Genomic DNA, 19,532 nt, shown 5'->3' with positions numbered 1-19,532 from the left:
CTTTCTTTCTTTCTTTCTTTCTTTCTTTCTTTCTTTCTTTCTTTCTTTCTTTCTTTTTTTCTTCCTTTCTTTCTTTCTTTCTTTCTTTCTTTCTTTCTTTCTTGCCACCAGGGTTATTGCTGGAGGTTTAGCATCTGCATGATGAGTCCACCACTCCTGGCCATTTTTCATTTTTTTACACACACACACACACACACACACACACACACACACACACACACACACACACACTTACATTTTTTAATCAGAAGATTGCTTAACTCTCTCTTATGGTGGTGCTAGGGATTGAACCTGGGACCTTTCATACCCCAGACATTGAAATCTTTTTACATAACCATTATGCTGTCTCCCCAGCTTTATTTGTTTGTTTGGAGACAGAAATTGGTTGAGAGGGTAGGAGAGAAAGGGAAAGAAAAAGAGACACTTGCAATCTGCTGCATCACCTGTGAAGCTCCTCCCTGCAGGTGGGGGCCAGGGGCTCGAACCTGGGTCCTCACACAGGATAACTTACGTGCTTTACCAATTGTGCCACTACCCAGCCCCATGGTAGTAGTTTTTAAATGTTAATGGGTTCACAAATCATATAGCCATTTTGTTACAGTGCAGATTTGAATTCAGTAAGTCTGGAGTGGACCTGAGATTCAGTGTCTAACAAGTTCCCTGGGGATGCTGAAGCTGCAGGGCTCTAAGCTGCAGTGTAGGAGGTGAAGCTATAGCAGGTGTGGGTGATTTGCTGGAGTGCAGCACCCACATAAGGCTCTTGACCCAAGAATAGCATGGCTCTTTTCCTTGGGACCCTGACAGTCTCAGCTTTCTGCTGTATACAAAACATAAGGACGGGAGTGTGTAGTGTCAGTGGTATAATATTTAATTGCTTGGCAGTTTGCTACACATGAACAAGAAGCTATTGGAAGGGGGTTAGACATGACCATTTTAGTGGCCAGGAGATAGTTCACCCAAATAGAGTGCATGCCTTACTATGTGTGAGGTCTCAGGTTTAAGTTCTGGCCTCAAGTGGGAGACCATGTACAGCAGCACTAGGGAAGCGTCATGAATGGTGGAGTGGTGTTGTGGAGTCTCTCCTCTTTCTCCCTCTCTTCCTTTCTATCTGAAGTAAAAAGAATTGAAATAATTTCACCCTGGGAGCAGTGCAATAGTGCATTCATGAGGTTCAGGGGATGGAAAAAAAAATCACTGTCCTTTGTGTAAGTCTTTTCTCTGAGCTTTCTGGAGTTGTGTAAACATGCAGATAACTACAAAATGCTGACTAACTACAAGTGTATGAAATTCAGACACATTCAAGAAGGCCAAGTTCTAAATAAAAAGACATTAAGCCAATAATCCTAAGTGATAAAACATTTACTTCTCTCACTATGTCACAAGATTTGTTAATTAAATGCAAATTACATTGTATCTGGAAAAACGGACAAATTAAAAGCTGCGATTTATCCGTATCTGACGAGCTTTAAAGGCTCAAGGCAGTTAATTCGCCCAGTTAATTCAGTGTTGAGGTCAGGCTCAACCTGATGCTGTTGACTGGCTACGGAAGAAGGGCAAACGCTAGAAGTGTTGAGGTTGTACATGCTGGTCAGAGACACAAGGTGGCGCCTTTGCATTCTTTTCAGGAAAAACTGGATTCAAAGGAAAGAAATGAGTTATTTCAGAGATTTTCAAACACACCGAATGGAAATATAGGGGTTGCGACTAGTCCCTAGGAGTTTGTATTTTAGGTGACTCTCCCTGAGTAATTATTCTATACTGATTAATCATTGTTCTGGCATTAAAAACAACTGACACAAATTCTTGGTTGAAAAATTAGGAAATTGAGGCTTAGCTTTCCACCACTTGAAATGAGAAGATGAAGGCTCAAGAATCCTGTACATTGTTTCAGTTATTTGTACCAACTAGAGGGTGGAGTTGAGTAATTTTAAGTGGGTTTTCTTGTCAAAGGGTCAAAAATATTTTTAAATAAACTCTCCCAATAGGAAGTATATCATGGATGAAAAGGTTGAAGCTATCAAAAGAAAGTATGCACGATCGATCTATATTTAACTTTCAACTGAGCTAATCTTGAAAACCCTTTTTACAAGTATGCAAAAAGATAGGCTGGCTTGCAACTTTACATTATTACCAGCAGAGGGCAGCACACTCTACGGAACACACAATGCTTGCTGCAACTATAAAAGGTTGAGGCAACAAGAAGCAATTTACTGGTGGTAGAGTAAAATTAACAGAGTACATCTATGCTCAGCATAAAGTTAATTTATGTACATGGATTAAAATACATCATATATCTATCAAATTCTATCAGACTGCTAAATTAGAATCTGATTGAACAGTCATACCTCTACTCCATATGCAGTAATTTCTATGTTAAGAGTCCCTGCCCAGGGTTATTAGGTTAATACATATGACAAAATATTATGAGCTGTGACTTACTAATCAAATCATCAAATAGCTACTGAGTGCCTGGCTGGTGACAGGAACAACTGTATAAGTAGAATATATAAGCAAATTAAAGAAAGTGTAGATGAATATTCATAAATGGGTATGTTTCAGGACTGAAGGTAGGTAAGGGATGGTAGACTTTATATTATAAATATATTTAACTTTTAGTAGATAACAGGAAAGCAGAAAGTTTGGGATGAAAATGATCATGGCTTGAAGCCAATCAATCTTAGGGAGCTTACATATCACTTGGGACTTTGTAAGATGTAGCTGGGGAAAAATTCCACATTTTCCTGACTTTACCTTAGATGAGATGTAACCCCCAGATTATGGCTTCAGCTCTTAAACCTGCTACCCCATCTGTGCCCTCCAATACTCTTCCCTTCCTGGATGTCCTGAATCTCCCACCTCTCTGCTCTAGTCCTTCTTGGCTTTTATTCCTGTCCTGCCTGCTGAGGCCAATTTCTCTTCTCTGTGTGTAGTTGGGTCCTTACTTGAACACTTTTAATGATGAAGAACTCCCCATGTTCCAAGGTTTCCCCCTCCATTGCTGGAGGGTACACATTGAGTCCAAGGCCTGCTCCACTGAGTACAGTACGATAGCCTCTAGTTTCTCTCCTTAGCTCTTCCTAGTTTTGTCTCCACTGAGTTCCTAGAGCACATAATCTCCCCACCCTAGGCCAACCATTCACAAGACAAATAAAACCACCATGTATTCCCCCCCCAATCCCTTGAGCCTTTGCTGCAAGACTGCCAATTTTCTCAACTAGAATTAACTGCCCCTGTTCTAGATTCTCTGTCACCTCAGCTGCCTTTCTTTAGATGCTCTTGGTAAATACAGCCCATGGATTAAATGGAATGCACCTGACAGCTTCAAGGTGCAATCACCATGGCAGAAGGTTGTGTGTGTCCCTTGGCTGGGTGCTGAGAGCAGACATGTGAAGGGGCCATACTGCTGTTCTACTGAGCCCTGGGTCTGCCCCTTCATAACACTCTGCAATTATAACCCTTATATCACATCTATAGTTATTTCCCCTCTAGAGTAAATGTTCTTGGAAGGAAGCCGTATGCCTGATTTATTCACTGCTGTGTCCCCAGCAGGCAGTGCTGGGCTTGGCAGGCTGCAAGTACCTGTCACAACAAAGTGACCTGATATGAGAAGAGAGAAATTGGAATTCAGGTTTCTTGAAAAGATATGCAGAAGGAGGACTCTGGAACCCAATGATCCCAATACTGTTCTCTTTCTCTCTGTATTTCAGTTCAGCCTGTCTACTTCTCTCTGCCACATGGTTTTAGGGGTTTCTTGCTACCACTGACTGGTGAGGGACTGAGGTCTCCACACATGTGGGAGCAGGGTAGGGGAGAATCCTGGGAAGGATGTGGGCCCCAGTCGCATGTGTAGTTAGAGGCAGTAGTATGGATGTCATGGCCTTTCTGGCTCTGGAATGTAACACAGAACTCAAAGACGTGTAATCTTTGGCCTTAAGTGTGTGTGTGTGTGTGTGTGTGTGTGTGTGTGTGTGTGTGTGTGTGTGTGTGTGTGTGAATGTAGTGGTGGGGGGGTTATAGAGAGGATGGAAGAAGAGTGGGGCTTCCTCTAGCTGTCTCAGTGAGGGGAAGGGGACCTGCCTACACTATACTGCTTGTCCTAAGCATAGGTTTCATCTTGCCTTCCTCTGATTATGAAGCTAGGGGAAGAAAATACCATTAGCAATGACAATAATCAGGGTGGGGTATTTGATGAAATGAAATAGAAGTATGTGGAAGTATGTGTCTGTCTATATACTTATGTATCCTTTTACCTACCTATTCCCAACTAAGAGGTTCCAGAAGCTAAACTGAACACATGTAGGCTCAGAGCACTGTAGCTCATATCCAGACAAATGAAGTCTCTGGGAGAAACAGAGGACAACTTAAATGTCAAAAGAATTGCTCTCAGAAAACTCTAGCCAGGCATAAGAGGACATGTGTAAAAATCTTCTATAAGAGGCTGGCCATCCATTGCACCTTGAAGTAGAGCCTGAGAAGCTGAAGTGAAGTCTCAAAAACTGCAAAAATACTATAAGGTAATAACCAAGGTTAGGTGGAAAGAGACATTATAAACAGTATAATCGGAATGTCCAAAGAAGAAAATAAACCAGATGGAAGACATGATTTGACAAGTACTGGATGATCACCTCCCTGAGGTAAAAAAAAAACAAACACAAAAAAAACACCTTCATGTGCAACTTAGAAGGGTTCACTGAGTTCAAGGATGATGGATTAAAAAAAAAAATAGAGGCAACTATACAGTTGGAAAAATTCCATAACTTTAAGACTTCAGAAAAACTGACACTTTTTTGCATAGGAAAGGCAGAAGTATAGACTGTTGCCGGGCTTACTTTCTAAACTCTGAATGTGTGAAGTCAATGGAGCAGGTGCAGTGCTGTCTGGCTAGCGGCTATGCCAGGAGGGACCCTGTGCTGATGGCTGCAGATCTGTTGTCCACTTCTCCTGGGAGTTGCTCATAGCTTTCTGGAAAAGGAACTCATGTCCTGCTTTGGATGGCCTATAGCCAATGACCAATTGATGACTGGGGCTAAAGGTCAGGCCAGTTATGTCCAGGTAATGTAAATTTGCATAGTGCCATTATAGTCCACAGCTCTCTCATTGAATTCATGGCCAACATACTTTCCTGTCCCTCCTGTTCTGCTGCCTTTACTGTCAAAATTTCTGGAAAGCTCCTTTTCCATAAATCATTTGCGTAAGACTCTCATCTCAGGCTCTATTTTAGGGAATTCTATATGAGAGTAAAGAAGTAAGTAGTCTGTCGTCTGGTAGGTGGTGCAGTGAATAAAGCACTGGACTCTCAGGTGTTAGGTCTTGAGTTAGATTCTTGGAATCACATATGTCATTTCTCATTTCTCCCTGTCTCATTAAAGTGTTTGACTTTCTTTCTTTCTTTCTTTCTTTTTTTTTTTTTAACCAGAACACTGATCAGTGTTCTGGTTAAAAAAAAACTGTGAGGGACTGAACCTGAGACTTTGGAGTCTCAGGCAAGAGAGTCTGTTTGCATAACCATTATGCTTTCTCCCCAACCCCATTCTTGTCTCTTTAATAAGTAAATAGATTTTTTTTTTAATTTAAGAGACTGGGTATTATATATTAACCAAGATACAATTCATCAGCAAAACCAAAACAAATCTAAGCATGATCACAAGGATGAAGGAAGCAATACACTCCCACAACCATTTTAAAGGTAATATTTAAAATGATCTAGCTATGTTTTATTCACTAGTGAACCACTAGCTATTTGAAACTTGAATAAAATTTAAAAAATTCTTAGCTTTGGATGGGGAGTGGAAGATAGTTTTCTAGAAAGTTTTGTCTTATTGCAGTGGGGGTGGGGGGTGGGTTGCATAGAGCATCATTTGGAGAAACCCAGAACCTCTCAGTGAAGGAATCAGTTGAGATTTTGTTTACAAAATGTAGTCAAGGCATCTGATCCCCAAAACAGAAAGAAAAGGAGAAAAATCCATTATTAAAATAGAAAAATGGTATTTTTAACTTAACAAATGAAAAGCAACACAATCAAATTAGCAAGAAAATAAGAAAAAGAGTAGAAAGCAAGGCATAGTAAACAGAACACTAGTATGGAAGAAACCAAATCAAATATGAGTATGATACTAAATACAGATGTAGCAAATTCTTTACATGAATGAGATTGAGTGAAAACAAAAGGATAGACAACCAACCACCTCTGTTTGTTTACAAGAAAAAAAGTCAATACACAAAATAGAAAACAAGCTGCACTAGACAAAGATGTATCAAGTAAGTATAAAGCAAAGAAAATTGGTTTTGGAGGTATAAATATCAGACCAGTGGGCATTTAAAGCTGAGTGCCCTTGTTGTTTTCACCGGGCTGGCTTCACGGGCGGGTAACAGACGACCAGGGACTCATGGCTGGGTTGTAGGCAGTATCTCTTTATTCATGCAGGACGCAGCACAATCTAAGACGAGCTAAGCTAAACGCAAGGTACTGTACCGTAAAACTCACAATGCTGTCTTTATATATACTTGCCAAGTAAGGTGGAAACAGGATGTGACATAGAGAGGGTGGAGAGAAAAGTGACTGGTGAAAATCAGAGTGTGACAAAGAGGGGGCAGATTAGGCGAGAATCCTATCACTGAACCACAAATGCCCTGGAGGGAGGGTGGAACTTGTTAACAGTGGTTATGTAAATAGAATGAAGTGGTTATGTAAATAGAATAGTGTTAAGCAGGGGGGATTTAAACCAAATGAAACAGAAGGGGTCTCATGCATACCAACATGCCCTAAGTAAACTCTCAGTAAAGCTAGGAACCTGGCAGCAAATAAAACAGGAAAACCAATAGAAGATATATATATATATCTATGTTCATAGTTCCATTACTAGCAAATATGGGAGCAAGCTAACTGTTCTTCCATAGATGACTAGGTAAAGCAGTTACGTGGGGGGAATCAGGTGGTAGTGCAGCGGGTTAAGTGTACGTGGCACAAAGTGCAAGGACTGGCATAAGGATCCCAGTTCAAGCCCCAGGCTCCCCACCTGCAGGGGAGTTGCTTCACAGGCAGTGAAGCAAGGCTGCAGGTGTCTATCTTTCTCTCTCCCTCTCTGTCTTCCCCTCCTCTCTCCATTTCTCTCTAACTTCTCTGCCTAGCAACAACGGCATCAATAACAACAATAATAACTACAATAAAACAACAAGGGTGACAAAAGGGAATAAATAAAGATTAAAAAATAAAAAAAAAGAAGTTATCTGGCATAAACCCAATGGACTACTACTCAGCAACAAAAAGATGATATCGTGCCCCATGCGATAAAATGAATGGAACTTGAGGAGATTATTTTTAGTTAAGTAAGCAAGGAGGTGAAGGACAACTATTGGGTGAGTTCACTCATATATGCAATATAGAGAACTGGACACATGAACTTGCAAAAGAAAACAAACAGAAAATAAAAACCAGTCAACTCATATATATGACTGTGGGAGAATTATGATGGTTATCATTGGAAGTTGGGGGGTAGGGGCACAGAGCTTTGGTGGTGGGAGTGGTGTGGAGCTATACCCTATTTTCTTATAACCTTAGAAATCACTCTATGAGGAAAAAAAATAGGCAACATTTTAACAAATAATGCACAGCCTGAGTGGTTCAACAGTTACCAATGAAAGGAAGAAATTACCAGATACGTAAGTCTCCAGAGGATAGAAGTAAAAACCATAGAGACCCTTTGTTGTTGTCCTTGCCTGGGCATCATTACTCACAGCCAATTTGTAAAGATAAAAGAGAGAAGTGAAAAATCACAGCATTGAAGCTTCATCCAGTATGACAGGGACTGGATTTAAATCTGAGTTGAGCACAAGACAAAGCAGGTACACTATCTACATGAGTTATTCTGCTACCCTCCTAATGAGACCATTATTTAAAAAAGATTTCATTTATTTTATTGAGAGAGAGATATGGAGAGAGAGATAGAGAGATAGAGAGAGAGAATGGGAGAGAGAGAGAAAGAGAGATAGAGAGAAAGAGAGAGATCAGAGAATGCTCATTTCTAGCTTACGATGGTGCTAGGGACTGAACATGGAACCCCAAAGCCTCAGGCAAGAAAGTTTTTTGCATAACCATTATGCTATGTCCCCAGCCTTTTGCTGGAGTTTTAAACATACATACCTTGGCATAAGAATAAGATGCTGGATCTGGATGCTGGTCTGCCTGCCTGTCACATCTCAGCAATCACCAGCACAATGCCCCACTTGCCAAATGAATATACTGTAGAATGTCTAATAAAGGTGTTGTGCTGAATAAGTTAGAAGACAAACCTAAATGCTTGGAAAGTACTTACAGGAAGATTTCTCATGCACTGGGTAGAAACAGCCTAGAGATAAAGCAGGGTTTCTTCTCAACTATTCATTCCCTAGAAATTAGGGTTTGTTTCTTCTTCACATGCCTTCCTTGTAATATGTTATTAATAACACATGTCCAGAAGCTACTGCCCACCTTAAATATAGTTTTGCTACCTAGCAAAACCTTGGTATCTCAGGAGTTGGGTCTAAGCATACGTGTTTTAGCTCTGCTGTTTGATAGCTGTGTGACTTCTGGTAAATTCCTTAAATATTCTGAGCTCCAGAGTTCCTATGTATAGTGGAAGGATAACAGCACCTGTGGTGTCATGTTGATAAAATGCATTAGCATTAGCATTAGCATTAGCAGACCCACAGCGAGTTCATGTTCCACAGAGAAAAGTGAGATGTGAATTTGTTTCTGGCAAAGCTGTGTAAGGAACAAAACATGTGAAAGGAAAACACATAAGGAAGTATCACACTGACTATCAGATGAATGACTTTTGTAACTGAGTAAAAATTGGTTATCCTCCTTGCCTTTTCCAAAATGGAGACCCAAATCTCATCTGCTATGGTCTTACCTTTAGATTCCTCCTGATTATTAAACAATCTGTTCTGCTTTATCTTAATCCTTCTTCAGCCACCAAGTTGCAGATGCTACCATGACGCCAACCTGACTTCACTGGACAGGTGACCTCACCAGTGTACCCTGGAACCCCACCTCTCCAGAGCCCTGCCACACTAGGGAAAGATAGAAATAGACTGGGAATATGGATTGAACTGCTAATGCCCATGTTGAGTGGAGAAGCAATTACAGAAGCCAGACCTTCCCCCTTCTGCACCCTATAATGATCCTGGGTCCATGCTCCCAGAAGGATAAAGACTAGGAAAGCTTCCAATGGAGGGGATGGGATGTGGAGCTCTGGTGATGGGAGTTGTGTGGAACTGTTCCCCTCTTATCCTACAGTCTTATCAATCATTACTAAATAAAAAACCAAACAAACAAACAAAACTGGTTATAAGTCTTACACATCTATAAGCACTCTCTCTCTTGAAAATTGACAAAGAAGGATTACTACTGCCTCTCCAATTACTTCTACCATTACCTTTACTACACTACCCAACACCACTGCCTATACTGCCGCCAACCACTTTAGCCAATCATCTGAACCACCAATCATCTACACCTTTACCAACTATAGCTACCATCTTCCCAAGAACCCATTGCTTCCACCAGTCACCTCTACCATCTTCTCTGACCTCACTAGTTGCCACTACTACCACCACAACCACCACCACCTCTTCCTAAGTTGCTTGTCTTTCCATTTGAACAATTCTTTTTTTTTTTTTTATTTTGAGATTCTTTCTCTTTTGATTTGATCCACATGACAACCTAAAAAGAAAATCAGGATGATGTAGTTTAAAGTGGAAGAAGTTAGGGAGTCGGGCGGTAGCGCAATGGGTTAAGCGCACGTGGCACAAAGTGCAAGGACCAGTGTAAGGATCCCGGTTCGAGCCCAGGGGTCCCCACCTGCAGGGGAGTTGCTTCACAGGTCGTGAAGCAGGTCTGCAGGTGACTATCTTTCTCTCCCCCTCTGTCTTCCCCTCCTCTCTCCATTTCTCTCTGTTCTATCCAACAACAATAATAACTACAACAATAAAACAACAAGGACAACGAAAGGGAATAAATAAATATTTTTTAAAAAGGAAAAAAGTAAAGTGGAAGAAGTTAATGCAGCCCAGGGAAGGGGTTTCTCTTTAACTGAAGGGCTAATTCACAAATCTAGGCAAAAGAGAGAAGCAGAATGCTGTGTAGCTCACTCATATTTTTCTTTATTGAGCCAAGATCGACTAAGGGGTCAGAGAGAGTTCTGAGTTCAGGATTTTGCTGTGAAGTTACCAAATGTCAAATTTTAGGGAATTTTACAACTCTTTTTGTCTGCATATTTTCTTCTGTATCTTTGGCTTATACCTCTCTGGTTGTCACTAATTTAGAAAATCTTAGTAATTCCTTGGCTCTATTTATGTTCATTAGATTGGGAATTTGAAGATTAGCTATGGGTTAAAAATGTATATGTTCTAGGCTTATTATTCCCAAAACCAAAAACCCTGACAAAATTGTGATGATCATAAGGTTTGGAAGGCAAAAAGTTATCACAGTCAAAGCGAAGATACATAAGTTGGTTAGTTGGGCTCTAAGACTGCAAGGTGAAATGTAGATAGGTCAAGAAAAATAAGAAAGAATGAAGAAAGATAGAAAGAAAGAGAGAAAGAAAGAAAGAAAGAAAGAAAGAAAGAAAAAGGAAGGAAGGAAGGAAGGAAGTGAAATAAAGGATAAGTAGTTACTGTGCATTCAGAAATTACACTGTTCTCCAGATCACATCAAATTGATGGGGTTTACAATCAACAATATTTTTACACCTTCCCCATATTTGGGAGCTACTCTCTTCCCTGATCCAGCTTTCTGATCCTTTTTCCAGCCATGACATCATCTCCCCAGACAATAACTTGGATCCACCTGCATATTAGATTTCAGGCTCAGGGGGAAAAAAAACAAACTAGTACAGCCACAGGTTCTTTGGAATAAAACTAAAATATGCCTACCAGCTATCTACAAAATGGAGGACCCCCCCACCCCCAACTCTTCATCTGCACTATTCCAGCTTTTAGGTTCATGATTAGTCAACAACTTGTTTGGCTTTATATGTTAACTTTCTTTTCAGCCACTAGGTTCCAGATGCTACCATGATGACAAACAGACTTCCCAAGGCAGACAACCCCAACAATGTGTCCTGGAGCTCCAATTCCCTAGAACCTGCCTCACTAGGGAAAGAAAGAGGCAGGCTGGGATTATGGATTGACCTGTCAACGCCCATGTTCAGTGAGGAAGCTATTTCAGAAGCCAGACCTTCAACCTTCTGCATCCCACAATGCCTTTGGGTCCATACTCCCAGAGGGTTAAAGAATGGGAAAGCTATCAGGGGAGGGGATGGGATACGGAGTTCTGGTGGTGGGAATTGTGTGAAGTTGTATCCCTCTTATCCTATGGTTTAGTCAGTGTTTCCTTTTTATAGATAAAATACAATAAAGAAATAAAAAAATTAAACAAAGAATTACAGTGTTACACAAAAGGAAAATATTTCTCAGATTTTCCAAGACATGAACTGATCAATTAAAAAAAAATAAACAAGCATAAATTCTCAAGATTCACAGTGTTTTCTAGTCATGGCACAGCTGTCCTAGTGTAGCCAATAAAAACTGTTGCTGACAATATGACCTATTAGGCTCATGGATACCAAACTGTATAGGCTGCCCCCGATTTGATATCTGAAAACAGAACATTTACATCTAAACCTTATTAATACATGTGATAGTTAAATATATATAGGCATGTATTTATAGTATTAGATACAAAATATGTTTTAGTAGTCCGGGAGGTGGCACAGTGGATAAAGCACTGAACTTTCAAGCATGAGGTCCTGAGTTTGATCCCCGGCAGCACATGAACCAGAGTGATGTCTGGTTCTTTCTTTCTCTCTCTCTCTCTTCCTATTTTCTCATAAATAAATAAAATCTTTTTAAAAAAACAACAACATATGTTTAAAAACTATTGAGATGCTATGGGGTGCTGTCAACCACGAAAGTGGAATTATTTGCAATAGATGAAAATGAAATAAAAACTGCACAAACATTGTAATCAATCTCACCCTGCTCTATGACAATGGAAGACAATGTATCAAAATTCAACAGTGGGCAGTGAAGGCCTCTCTTCTCTATAGTTTTCTGTAATCGCTTTACTGCTTATGATGAATAGTGTTCTTAAATGTTGACAAAAATTATTAAAGACGTGTTACCCCAAAGGAGTTCAAAAATCTATCTGTTAATTTTCCAGAGAGTTTCATTTTGGAGGAAAATTTTACTGCACTTGCCTAACTGCTCCAGTTTCCTGCACCATGTATGAGGAATCTGGCTTTTGGATTATTGAAATTTTGAAGAAAACTGCCTCTGAATAAATACATCACTTAAAAGAACACACACACATTTTGTTTCCTACCCCTGCATTTTCCAGAATGTAAGTGTGGTTTAGGGCTCAAAACTAAAGGGGCCTCTCAGATTAACAGTCCTGAGCAGGTCTAGCAGAGATGCTTGTGGTTGAGGTGGTAGGGAGGTGGGGTTTCCACTGTCACAGACATTGCTGCAAGGGCAGCAGCTTGCCTCTACTTCCTGCTTCATATGGGAGGAATGGTTTGCAGGTTCCAAGTGATAGGCTTCTTTGGAGACCTGCTCTGAGGAAACTGACATGTGAAAGCACCCTTATGTAAAAGAGATCTGGAATGTTGTGCTGTTAAAAATCAACTAGCTCCCAAACTGTGTGACTTAGAGAGCTATAAAACAAAAAAACAGAAACACACCTCTATAGTTTATGTTGGACAGTGAATGAAAATACAACTGAAATATTATTCTCCTCCTAAAAGGGTAAATTTCCTTATACTTTGTAATAATTGGATGTTTACATTTTAAAGCTTGTCAACTGCTAATTAATTTTTTTTTTCTTCACCAGAGCACCACTCAGCTCTGGCTGATGGTAGTGGTAGGGACTGAATCTGGGACCACAGAGCTTCAGGCAGGAAACCCTTTTGCATAAACATGTTGCTATCCCCCTAGCTTTCCCAAGTGCTAATGTTTTCAGTGTATTAGGCTATTTTACCCTCTCCCCAGTCCTAAGAAAACATATTCACTTTTAATAGGTGAGGGAACTAAAGCACACCTTTAAGCAATTTGCACAAGGTCAAATCACTGAATGAAATGAAGTATCAGAGATTTTGGACTTACTTTTGATAGTCTGGCTTCAGAAGATCTTAAGTCCTTGCTTCTTTACACAACGATTTTTCTTTCTTAGGGATAACCTTCCATGTGACATACACAGAAGACTCACTATTTTTCAAAATCCAGAATTACACTTTTCCTTAACTTTTCTAGGAAGTATGTCATTCTATTCTCAAAGGTTCATAACAAGTGTATCTATTTTTATTCTATGCTACATATATTTATATTGTACAGTATATTATATTTTCTGCCCAATGTTACATTTTAGTTTAACTTTTGCTATATTTTCATTTGTAATTACAAAAATCTCTCCTGCTAGGTTATATACTCTGAAGAGAAGGCCCAGTATTGTCCTTCTCTAGAACTTTACTGTCTAGACAGAGTAGAAATGCAGTTAATATCTGATTAAAAGAACAAAAGTTTATGTTACACTGACAGTGGCCATTGATATTGTGTTTTCACTCCTCTCTGCCCACCTAAGTTATCACCTGCTGACATTTCTGCCCATGTTGAAGTCTTCTTGAATCTCTCTTCCTGAAGTTGTTCTCTGGCCACTAGGGAGTAAATGATTGACTAGTATAAGACAAGTTGGATTTTTCAAGGGAATTAACTCCCTGGAGCAACCCACAGTCACACAGAGGGATTGGAGCTGGTAAGAGAAGCCAAAGCTCTTATTTCCTTGTTCCTTCAGAGTCTCATATCATTAACATACCTCTGCTTCTCTATATTGGCTTCAAGTAATGTATTTTTTCAGAACCACTAGGAAACACATTCTGACAATAACCTAGACAAACTTGAAGTAGTTTGCTGTTCAGTTAAGCCCCAGGATGGGAAGGCAGTATGGATGCCTTGATTAACTGGCACCTTGATTTCTGCCTTGAGGTTCCAACTAGCTATGTTCAACCCCTGACCTAGGAAAACAGTGATAATATTAACAAATGTGTGTTGTTTTAAGATGTTGTGTTTGGGAGTCGGGCTGTAGCACAGCAGGTTAAGCACAGGTGGCGCTAAGCTCAAGGACCGGCGTCAGGATCCCAGTTCGAGCCCCCGGCTCCCCACCTGCAGGGGAGTCGCTTCACAGGCGGTGAAGCAGGTCTGCAGGTGTCTGTCTTTCTCTCCCCCTCTCTGTCTTCCCCTCCTCTCTCCATTTCTCTCTGTCCTATCCAACAACAACGACATCAATAATAACTACAATAAAAAACAACAAGGGCAACAAAAGGGAATAAATAAATAAAATAAAATAAAATAAAAAATAAAAGATGTTGTGTTTATGGTATCTCATTACAAAACAATACAACAAAACTAATGCGTCGTGGAAGTGTGGTACTGCTAGAACAAGTATGTAAAAACACACTGTATAAGCTAGGGCTGTCATAGCAAAGTCTCACAGACCAATTAGCTTAGAGAACAGAAGGCAGGGCCTTCCTCCTTGGCTTGCAGACAACTGCCCTCTTGCTGTATACTCACTCCCTTGACCCTTTTTTTGTGAGTATGTTACCATTGGTATCTCCTCCTCATCTAAAAAGGTCATTGGTACTATTGGGGGACCCACCCTCATGAACTAATTTAACCTTAAGTATATCCTCTAATGAGATAACTATCTCTAGGTACAGTCATACTGGGACATTTGGAATTCAACATATGGATGTTTTTAAAAGTTTTTTTTACATTTATTTATTTATTTTCCCTTTTGTTGCCCTTGTTTTTTATTGTTGTGGTAGTTATTATTGTTGTTGTTATTGATGTCGTCACTGTTGGATAGGACAGAGAGAAATGGAGAGAGGAGGGAAAGACAGAGAGGGGGAGAGAAAGATAGACACCTGCAGACCTGCTTCACTACCTGTGAAGAGACTCCCCTGCAGGTGGGGAGTCCAGGGCTCGAACAGGGATCCTTATACTGGTCCTTGCGCTTCGTGCCACATGTGCATAACCCGCTAAGCTACCGCCTGACCCCCCTGATTTGTTCTTCTAACAGTAAAATGTAGGAGCAAAGAGAAAATTGGAGGGAGAACATTCTTTAAAGGAACCAGAATCTGATGAATTAAAAAAAATTGGGATGGGGGTAGATAACATAATAACAGAGACTTTCATGCCTGAAGCTCCAAAGTTCTAGGGTCATTCCCCTGCATCACCATAAACCAGAGATGAGTGGTGCTCTGGTTTAAATAAATAAATAAATAAATAAATAAATAAATAGAAAAAGAAAAAATAATCAGAGTTTCTAGATGGCAAAAATAAAAAGAATGAACTCTCAGGAAAGCCAACTCTAGATGAAAAGACCCAGAGTCATACAAGTCTTAAGCACTCAGAACAAAAGTGTGAATGAGACAACGGGTATTTTTTTAAGAAATAAGAGTGTACCCCACAGATATCTCAGCAAAGCCAGAGAACTTCCAGGAATATTAAGGGCACTGTTCCTCATTCATCTTAGCAGGAGATCCTGAGAGTTTATCTTAAATCTATAGCTATGTTATTCACCTAATAGAGTGAGTAACTCAGTGAAATCTACACAAGGTCTTTAGAAACCATTTCAGAGGGGAGTAGGGTGGTAGTGCAGCAGGTTAATTGCAGGTGGCACAAAGTACAAGGACTGGCTCAAGGATCTTGGTTCGATCCCCTGGATCGCCCACCTGCAGGGGAGTCGCTTCACGGGTGGTGAAATAGGTCTACAGGTGTCTATCTTTCTCTCCCCCTCTCTGTCTTCCCCTCCTCTCTCCATTTCTCTCTGTCCTATCCAGCAACGACGACAACAATAATAACTACAACAATAAAACAACAAGAGCAACAAAAGGGAATAAATAAATATTAAAAAGAAAAAGAAACCACTTCAGTTGGAACACTATTACTTTGAACTATAAGGGACAGAACTACTAAAAATCCAAAGGTGACTTTTAGACCTCCCACCACTGCCCCCATTCTCTTAGTCTCAAATTCTACTGGCATTAGGACTGTAGGTGGTACTTAGGAAACAAAGTGGGGGAGCACAACAGGGCGAAGCTTGGATGGGATGTGGTAGCAAGACAAATGACTGACCTAGAGAGAGCTTGGGGGAACAGGGGACATGGGGGAAGGGGGAATTTGGGATGGTGGTGGGAGTGGTGTGCTGACACTTAACATAAGGACATAAATTGTACCCATGTGTCAACAACTGTTCTGTAAACCGTTATTTCTCCAATAAAATGATTTGGGGAAAAAAATAAAAGAGGCAGATAAAACTGCTCAGCTGCAAATAAAGGCTAACTCTATGTGGCTTTAACTCAACCCTGGGCTCATAAGAAAGAATGGCAGAACCACAAACCCAGGGTAGAGTTAAAGCCACACAGAGTCACTTGCCAAATCATTCAATCTAACCAAGCTACTTCCAACATTTGCCAAGTGATATTACATACCACTTATTTTGAATAAGTGATTCCTTTTAACCTTCCATTTTCTCTGTTTTAAACTGGAATGCCTACAGTTTCTATCCTCTGCTACTCTGCCATCAGATGTTGGGGAAGGGGCTGGATCTCATCTCTTTAGTTTCACAAGTCCATTGTTGGAGTAGAGTTGTGTCCCAGAATCTATACTTCAATAAATTGTACAGAAGCGCTAAAATAACACCTGATCCTGACATAACTTTAAGATGAAGATGTAGTGGAATGAGACTTAGAGCATTTGGGGCTGAATTAAAAGCATTTTGCATGTGGAAGGACAGTGAGGACAAGAGAGGAGAACCCAGGGTGACCCTTCGATTGTCTAGCCTACTGGTTGTTCATGCTTTGCATAATCCCCTCCCCATGAGTATGAGACAGAACACAGCCAAGGTAATAGAATGTCACCTCCACAGCTGTGCTCTATTATATGGTAAAGGTGACAGGATGACACTCTCATGGTTATGTTATGATATGATATATTATGATATGACAATAGCGCTGACAATTCACTTTGTGAATATGTTATGATACATTTTCAACTCTGTCATTCTGCATCTAAAATTCAATTAAGTGTGGATGAAAAAATATGCACTATATAATTAGGCCTACTATGAGTGCATCTGTGCGGAACACGTATAGACTTATTTTCTTGTCACCGGTTCCTAAAAATAACAAGCAACACGTATTTGCATAGCACTTTACATTACATTTGGTATAATAAGTAGTCTAGGGATGATTTACAGTACATGGGGAGATGTGAACAAGTTATAATATAATACTACTTTAATTTTAAATTTTATTCTTTTGAGTAGAGTATTCACTTCTCATCTCTGGCTTATGGCGGTACCAGGAACTGAACCTAGGACCTCTGAGACTCAGGACTGAAAATCTGTCACATACATCACTCTCATATCCCCCAACTCAATATTACTCTATTTTATATAAGGGCCTTATATAAGGGAACATCAAATAGGTTTTAATGTCTGCAGGGGTGGGTAGGATGGTGTCCTGGAACCAACCTCCCATGAATAGTGAAGGAAGAATGTATATATTAATATAAGGCTCCAAACTGAGGTCCCAGTCAATTATAGCATAGAATCCACATTAAAAACAAACAAACAAAAACCCTGTAAACTAATAAACAAATGCTTGTTCTTTTAAGTTATTACATTTGTGGTAATTTGTTACATGGCACTAGAAAGCTAATGCAAATATTATCAAAAGCTAAGGGACTATATGATTACAGAAAACTCAGATTTGGTGCCATTGTTGGCATGCCTTTTTTTGTTAATTGAAATTTCAGTTTTCTAGGTAACAGTCATAGCATCTCATAGTTGGAATGTGACAAGTTCCTTGAAAATGATCAAAGCATTAGAAAACTGTTTGATCACTGATTTAAATAGTTTTTTTTTAAAGGAAGGCCCATATTTTAAATTACATGACAAAACCATAAAGACTAGCAGTTGGCAGTGCCACAAGATAAGCCTACAGCCGCCATGTCCATGCTCCATTTTCTATAGATACTCAATATGAGATAAAAATGAAATCTTTCAAGTTCTAAGCATTATAGGAGTCAGAGTCATATGCTTTTTCTCTCCTTTTGATTTAATTCTCCTCTGTTAGATCAGCACCTGGAGAGCAGAACTAGAGCAAATAAGGCATTCCTGAGAATATCATCTCCCTTTAGAGAGATGTTTCCAGTTATCAAAGTCCAACTTACACCCTGATTTGAAGAGCCAGGGTCACACAGAAACCATCAGAAGGCTGAGACACTGATGATCTAAGGGGTCACTGTCTGACCTGAGTATGATCAGCTCAGGGAGAGCAAGGCCACCCTGGAGAGAGGCAGCCGCAAGCAATCTGAACATTTGCTCATTGCTGCCAGGTGTGCAATTTCCTTGACATTTCCTGTTTAAATATTTGACCTAATTCTCTGGAGAAGGCTGTGTGGGTTGCACCTATAATGAATGACTCTGCAAGGAGCTCTGAGTACTCAGCTCCTAGAAAACAAAGTCATCCGCCAGTAATGATAGAAATCATAGTGAGCTAAGTATACAAGTGACATTGTTGTCAGATTTTCAAGGGAGTGAGAGTTCAGAGCTGGATTTGGGCTTTCAAAAGGCTTGAATCAGAAGCAACACTTACCATAAAAAAAATACCTGATATTAGTAGCTCTGTGACCTCATGAAAAACCATTTTAATTACTTGGGTTCACCTGTCAGATGAAAACACAAGTCTAAAAGAAAGGGATTTTTTTTTGTCTTTTGTTTGTTTTGCACCAGGACGTTATGCCTGCCCACTTTTATGTTTCTCAGTGGATGTACTTACTACTCCCGACCCCACCTCCACCCCTTTCACTTCAATCACAGAGCTGCAGGCTCAACTTGGCTCATTGCATCCCCTATCAGGTAAAGTCATCTCCTGGCTCCAGGTAGTGAGTGAGTAAGTGTGTGTGTCTAGGACTTCATGCATATGCAATCTCAAAAACCATACCTTCATGGGAGCCAGCTGGATGGGTGTGATGCAGGAAGGGTCCACCATGGGCTTTGGTCTGTTGGCTGTGTCTGCCAACAGGCTGTGCCACTGCTGGGGGAGTCCAGTAAACTTCTGCTCTTGTGGATCAAATCCAGTGTGAACCCTGTGTTCGAAGTTGGATGGGCCAGATATTTCAATCTTTTTCTTTTTCTTCCCAAACATGGTGGAAACACCTGAGAAATGCAAACAGAAAAGAGGCAGATGTTTACACCTTGCCAGCAGAAGGTCATGGCAAAGTTAATTCTTTCATGGTTATATCATCTCAGTTATTCCTCTATATGCCAGCTGCAAAGGATAAAAGTTAGATTCAGGCTGTGTAGTTTAATTTCATATGTTCACATTTTTTCATTCTCTGCTTGTACTTTCCATGTAGGATACAGTTTCCGTATGACCAACTTTGACCAGTGAACCATGAGTGGAAGGGAGAGCATGCCAATTTACAGTGGA

The 19,532-nt window shown here is 40.2% G+C and overlaps 1 protein-coding gene across 3 annotated transcripts in view; it reads right to left on the bottom strand.

The window, feature by feature from the left end:
* The window catches only part of PAK5 (p21 (RAC1) activated kinase 5), a 352,864-nt gene that overhangs the window by 95,010 nt on the left and 238,322 nt on the right, over window positions 1-19,532 (bottom strand). For all 3 annotated transcript variants that reach the window (XM_060186557.1, XM_060186556.1, XM_060186558.1), the window contains one exon: window positions 19,044-19,258. In XM_060186557.1, the coding sequence (XP_060042540.1) occupies window positions 19,044-19,247 (204 nt within the window). In that variant the 5' untranslated portion in view covers window positions 19,248-19,258. The remainder of the gene's footprint in view (window positions 1-19,043; window positions 19,259-19,532) is intronic.

This window comes from Erinaceus europaeus, chromosome 1, assembly GCF_950295315.1.
Source record: "Erinaceus europaeus chromosome 1, mEriEur2.1, whole genome shotgun sequence".
Classification (NCBI taxonomy): Eukaryota; Metazoa; Chordata; class Mammalia; order Eulipotyphla; family Erinaceidae; genus Erinaceus; species Erinaceus europaeus.
This window is presented reverse-complemented; position numbering and strand designations above follow the sequence as displayed.